General features: G+C 36.8%; 1 protein-coding gene across 2 annotated transcripts in view; it reads right to left on the reverse strand.

Moving 5' to 3' along the window:
* Window positions 1-5,997, reverse strand: part of LOC107671724 (diacylglycerol O-acyltransferase 1-like) — a 17,369-nt gene extending 11,372 nt beyond the window's left edge. Inside the window, exons 1-4 of one of the 2 annotated variants that reach the window (XM_016464671.1) lie at window positions 5,541-5,997; window positions 3,572-3,659; window positions 1,647-1,687; window positions 358-443 (exon numbers count right to left, since the gene is read on the reverse strand). In XM_016464671.1, the coding sequence (XP_016320157.1) occupies window positions 358-443; window positions 1,647-1,687; window positions 3,572-3,659; window positions 5,541-5,752 (427 nt within the window). In that variant the 5' untranslated portion in view covers window positions 5,753-5,997. Of the gene's footprint in view, window positions 1-357; window positions 444-1,646; window positions 1,688-3,571; window positions 3,660-4,226; window positions 4,302-5,540 lie in introns of those variants that run through there. The other variant, XM_016464679.1, reaches the window with a different exon arrangement.
* Window positions 5,998-6,878: the final 881 nt, after the last annotated feature.

A 6,878-nucleotide genomic window follows, 5' to 3' on the forward strand; every position in this document is an offset into this window, starting at 1 on the left:
CACACACAAAAAAAAAAAAACACACTCACAGCAGTCATACATTGAACAATCACACCACCTTCTACAAACAAGACACAATCGCCCGCCGCACTATAATGATTGAGGGTTAAAAAGCAATTACATACTTCTCTGTTTTTGATAACATGCAAAATTATACACACAATCTACATCTAAGTAGATTAACAATGGGAGTGAAGTATTTTGACAATCTGCCAATCAAATTTTTTAATTTTTTTTTGCATTATTTGAAGGTGGGAGTGTCGTCTGCCCACCTAATTTTAATAATTTCCCTGTCTGGACTACAAAAGAATAGGCTAATCTGGGAAATATATGCTAATCTTCCCTTAAAATACATACCAATGACCAGGCATGCAGCAGGCCAGCTATAAGGGTCCTTGAGGAACAATGACACCACTTGAATGGGGTCCACCAAAATGCCATACCTACGACACACAAACCAGAAATGTTTCCCAAACCTTTAAATGTCTAAATATTTATATATGATTACACATAGGACACAACATGTTTCTTTTCCTCTACTGGTCTCTTGCTCTAAACCACTGATTATTTGTGGCAGTTTTTGCGGGCAGCTGTATACATACTGTCTGCAAGCAGCAGTGTGCAACATGATGACAGCATATGGTTCTCTCAGCATGGGGTTCAGCGTTTCATTCTACTCAGGGAGAGGAAGGCCTGTACACTTATCAAACAAACCCTATAGACTCATCTTCATCGGCATGACACTCAAAACATAGAGAGAGACGAACTGCAGAGAATGTGTTTTAACACTTTTGTGTTCATTCGACACCTGCTCAATGGGGATGCTGGAGATAAAGGTCGTTGTTTGAGAACGTTTGATGAATTAATACAAAAGTTTTTTTTTTTGCCCACCAGACACAGTGGCTGGTGAATGGCAGCCATTTTTTTTTTTTTTAATAACTAAAAAAGAACCTTTTTACATATACATATGAAGAATATATGAATATCATTTTATAAAATTTGATTTATAAAGTTTTTAATACATTTATTAAATTGATATATATATATATATATTTTTTTAGAGAGCATTTGATTGGACAATTTGATTTGAATATGCCCTTTTGTACAAGATGAGTCATCAATATTTTGTTCAGTTTTCTAGCAAACAGAATAACTGCAAATTTCAAGTATGTGTATTGATATCGGCAATTTTAAGATAAAATAATTGTACCAAAAGCCACAAATCTCCCATTTTAATTTCATTAAATGGAAGTAGCGACATACCTTTTCTTCCGTATTGTGACGTACATGCAAGTGAAAGATTAGCAAAAAAGAAAAAATGTAAGCTAGGGACTTGGTTCAATCTATCGGTTTTTGATTGGATGGAGGAAGATCTGAATGTGAGCTTGCAGTCGATTGTAAGAGAGGGGTGGGTTTTAAGTGAACTAAATGAATGGAGAAGTCCAGCATATGTGACCAGAGAGGAGATTGAGTTGAGACATTGTGTTTTAAAAAAGGTCAAATTAAAAATAAATAAATAAATAAAACATGCATGGCTGAATCATTCAATAGATAGTGAATTTTCATTTTTTCCAGACTTTAAACATTCAAACTGTGTGTTTTGGCTGTTTCACAAGAAACTGTATGTATACTGTATTTGTTCATACCGGAGAAGGTTTTCCAAGAACAGGCGTGCATTGCTCAAAACCTGCAAAAGAGCAGAGACTCATATTCATGGAGAAACAAATGAAAACCAATGCAAGAATACATCACTAAGACTAGCTAAACATGTCAGAACTACCAGAATAAAATCCACCAAAGATCCTTAATCACTGTCTATACACAGTTTGCAGAGATATATTGAAATTCATGTCCATAAATCTATACAGAAGACAGACACACTTATTCATATGTATAGATAAAGAGAGAACAATGGAGAAGAAGAGGAAGAAAATGCAAATGCAAGCAGAGCCGTACCACTGGAATATAAAAGAAAAAAGTCTGGCTGAAAAAAATTACAGAGGACAAAATAGAGTCATCTCAAAACTCAGATTAACAGTATGCTGAAGAGCGTGAACGCATTCTTCACAGTTTTGAAGACAAGGACTTGGCTGGCTGTCCTCCATGTTCAGCTAGTGTTTAGACAGACAAGCTGTTGTGGGCCGTTTATTTTTAGGCATCACTTGGCATTAAGTGTGTCTCCATAAACAGACACACTGATTAACGATTCTTCACATGTCACATGACTGAAACACACCATCCGACGTTACTGAATGTGTGTCATTGCAATATAATTCTGTCACTAATGTGGGTTTTCCTCTGTTAAAATGAAGTCCATTAAAGTAATAGTTCACACAAAAATGAAAACTTCTTGAAAATGTAGTCACCCTCAGGTCATCCATGATGATGTAGACGAGTTTGTTTCTTCATCGGAACAGATTTGGAGAAATTTAGCATTCCATCACTTGCTCACCAATGGATCCTCTGCAGTGAATGGGTGCCATCAGAATGAGAGTCTAGCTGACAAAAACATCACAATAATCCACAGGTAATCCACAAGACTCCAGTCCATAAATGAACATCTTTTGAAGTGAAAATCTTCATGTTTGTAAGAAACAAATCCTACATTCAGAAGTTTTTACCTTAATAAAATATGAGCCCTCTATCCATAATATGGCCTTTTCCAGTGGAAAAAAAAATCTCGTCTCAGTATGCACAGATCAAGCACAGTTTAAACACAGGCTAAAGCAGTTCTAAACAAATATGTGGATTTTGATGTGAAAGGACAACAGGGAATGGACCTGATCACTTATTATAGATTTTGGACTCATATTTTGACCAGAAGCGACAGTTTAATGTTAAAACACCTTAATGATGGATTTGTTTCTTACAAAGGAGTTTTTCATTTTATCACAAGATGTTAATCTATGGATTGGAGTTGTGTGGATTTCTTGTGGATTATTGTGATGCTTTTTCAGTTGTTTGGACTCTCATTCTGACGGCACCCATTCACAGCAGAGGATCCACTGGTGAGCAAGTGATGTAATGCTAAAATTCTCCAAATATGTTCCAATGAAGAAAACAAACTCATCTACATCCTGGATGGCCTGAGGGTGAGTACATTTTCAGCAGATTTTCTCTTTTCGATTTAAATATGCCTTTAAGTAGTTTGAGAGTTCAAAGTCCAAATATATTCCAAAGTCCAAAAGGAGATATTTTAGCTTCATTAAGCTCTAATGCTTCTACTTCATTTCAGACAGAAAGCCAAACTTTTCAATGTGACTGTGTATGAACACAGTATACTCTCAGAAACAATACACATTTAAATTATCCAATGATCTGACAATGGATGTCTGAGCAACAAGTTGGCTTCTTTTAAACCATAACATAACATTTAACCTCCTTTTCTCTGTAACTGCCTAACATGAGAGGCAATAAAAATTATTAATAATCTCTGGCAGCACCTCTGAGCGAGAGGGAATGTTTACAACCCACACTGATATCTAGGACACAGTTTAACTAGAAGAATGAGTAGGCAAGTCCAAGCATGCAGTCCACCAGGTTTCAGCGTGTGTGACTGTTTCAGACTCACCAGCATTACCACACACCAGTTCAGGATGCCTCTGTAATTTTTGAAGCTGCTCGCAGAGCTCAGCATTGATTCCTGCAACTTGTGGCAACTATAAGGAGCAAAAAAGATGACATGAAACAAAAACAGTAATGATGATTAAACTTTACAATGTTTTATTATTGTTATTTATATTGATAAAGTCATTTTTATATTAGTATAAAATTCATACAGTATAACAAGGCTAAAAAAATCTAAAAGGACCGGCCCCCCCCCAAAAAAACACTACATAGCATCAAACACCATCACAGCAGCTTCCTAAACACCTGTTTGTTGCTATACAGTGCAAATTTGTGTATTGTGTGATAAATGTCTAAAGGTTGATCTAACCAGAATTTTGACTCGATCTAAATCTGATTTGCTTATTTCATACAGTCCTGATATTGTCTTTAATGAGTATGATGGAAGGTGCAAGCATTGGATTTTGCTGCTTTAGGTAAGACAATGGTTTTCATTCATTATTTGAAGGCGATGCCATGCTGACAGACAAACAAATCACTTAAACAATGGTCAATATGACACGAGTACAGTGACTGTGTAAAAACCAATAATAATACATAATTGTATAGTTTTTTATGAGGTGTGAACATTGTGCAGTAGGTAGTATGATTGATTATACCTGTAAATATAAGTTCTTTTGTATAGAGCAGGGCTGTCCAAACTCGGTCCTGCAGAGTTTAGCTCCAACTTGCCTCAACACACAGGACTGGAAGTTTCTATGCCTAGTAAGAGCTTGATTAGCTGGTTCAGGTGTGTTTAATTAGGGTTGGAGCTAAACTCTACAGGACACTGGCCCTCCAGGACCGAGTTTGGACAGCCCTGGTATAGAGCATGTTTAAAGTTTTTTAAAGTTTAGAAGGGACACTCCTCTACCTCCTAGGTTTCATACTTTTATCCTGCTGTTGTTTGTCCTATGCCCATGACTTTGTTGTCATGGGGCCACATCATAAAATCAGCCTATAGTGCAACAGTGCCCGCCCACGTTTTGAGTGACCTTGCTTCTGGAAGTATTTTTCCAGAATTTAAGGGATTATAAGTTTTTGTTAAAAAGTGATAAGCCATGAACCAAACCAACTAACTAAGACATGAATCACAACATTACCAACTTTGATTTGAATCCAAAAATTATTTGAAAATCATACAACCAAAGGTACAAGTCTGTGTACCGGCTTTGTGGAGGGTAAGAACTACAGTCCCATGAAGCATTGCAAATGATATAATCAAACTAAAAATGACAAATATAAAAACCTAAGATGTTGATTGTGTATATAGAAACAACATACTTTGTTTATTGCAAAACATGCATACTTAAATAGTTTGAGAAGGTTGGGAGACAGTCTCTATAACAAATTTATAGTGCTTCATGGGAGTGGGCAGATTTCTTTGCAGAATCATGGGTAATGTAGTTTCACCAGGAATTCTAATGTTACACACGATTATTTAAAAAATGAGTTGAACTACTGTGGTTTGATGGCTTTAATAAAAGCATATTTGATTGATTAACAAGCTCAGTAGGTGAAAATGAATTGAGAAATTACTACACATTGATGACACGCCCCTCCTCCCAAAACTGCAGATCATTGGTCAACGCTTATTTATTTATTTTTACAAGTCTATTCTTAATTTATAACATTCCATTATCCAATAATCCCGAATATGTCGTTACATCCCAATATCTTTTTTTTTTTAATCTTGCAGAATGATGTAGCTAAGAATCCTGAAATCATCGCATATGTTATTTTCTGTTTTGCTCAATGGAATAGTTATTCAGTAACAGTAAGATAAGTGAAATTTTGGTATCTGGGATAAAAAAAACGGGGTTAATACGCACACTGGCGAAACCTGCCCCTGCCTCTTTGCAGTGAGTGCCCATCTATCTTTGTCAACAACAACCTACGTTTCTCATGACGTCCTGACGTACACTATACCTCACCTCATTTTGTCGTAGCGATCGCATTTCTGTTTGCTGTTTTCGTTTAGCTGTAAGGCTTTGGTGAGAGACTCCCGCGTCTTGGGTCCGCTTGTGAGATCACTGGCTGCTGCGGTCGCGCCGTTTCTGACTTTCACAGTCTCGCTCTTTGCGCTCGTGATGGTCGCGCGTCTACGATTCCGTGTGATGGGCCCAAAATCATCCTTGTCAATCATGATTCCAGCAAATTTACAGCAAGCCTCTAGCAAACAAATGAAGGAAGCCGAGTCCACGCAGGAGTTTCATTTGGCTCTGCGACCGGAAAAACAAGCTTTTGCTCAAAGCCCCAAGTTTTGCAAGCTCTAGGCTGACGCAAGATTGGTAATAATGCAGTTTGACTCAAATGAATGTTCGTGGACTTCAGCACGTTTGTTAAAAACACGAGTCTCAGGGAGGTTTACGACTTTCCCCCGGATCTAGTTCCGCGTCCATTCTGGCATGGAAAAGGACTCATCTAAGCCAATAGGAGTCAGCCGTGTATAATAGTGTAACTCTAAACTGCCTTAAAGGTCATGTTGTGATATTTCATAAAATAATGACCTTTATAAATAATGTAAAGGATACGTTGAACAAAGAATAAGTTTATGGTGTTGAAACAACTATAACTTTCTTTTTTGGAAAAAGATTTTGTGCACTATATGAGCCTCAGTCCCCATTCACTTCAACTGGGTCTTTTTTCCATACAGTGAAAGTAGATGGTGCATGAGGCAGTCATCCAGTCTAGCATCAAAGTTTGTGTTTCACAGAAGAAAGTCATCAGGGTTTGGAGCAACGTGGACGAGTAAATGATAAAACAACATTTTTTTTTTTGGTTTAACTGTTACTTTAACATTAACAGTTTCACCATAAGTTATTGCCCTACTACTGCATAATTCATGTTTAAAATAATGAATATGGTATCTTCAAGCAGTATATGTTTTTCATAGAAGTTTTCATGATCTACCTGTTAAAATATAGTATTTTTTAATGACTGTACCACTTTAATACCAAGTACCACAGTTTTATAATATTTTACATATTGAACCTTAAATGTAGTATTCTGGAAACAACAGGAACCTTCTGTAATGGTTGAAGTTTAGGATTTTGTGTGATTCCAAAATATTTTATTCCCAGTTTATTCCAGGAGTTACGAAAACAGGTGCAAATAAGCTGTGCAGTGTGCAGGCAACCGTTATCTTTCCTCTGAAGTTTTTGACTTCAAACAGCTTTACTAAGATGCTCCGTGCTCATCGAGGCAGAACATTTCACCTTCCCTCTTATCAAAGTTGCAAAGTAAGCTACAAGAAAACCGTCTGCAGTAAA

The sequence above is a fragment of the Sinocyclocheilus anshuiensis genome, unplaced genomic scaffold (assembly GCF_001515605.1).
Source record: "Sinocyclocheilus anshuiensis isolate Anshui unplaced genomic scaffold, SAMN03320099.WGS_v1.1 scaffold902, whole genome shotgun sequence".
In the NCBI taxonomy this organism is placed as follows: Eukaryota; Metazoa; Chordata; class Actinopteri; order Cypriniformes; family Cyprinidae; genus Sinocyclocheilus; species Sinocyclocheilus anshuiensis.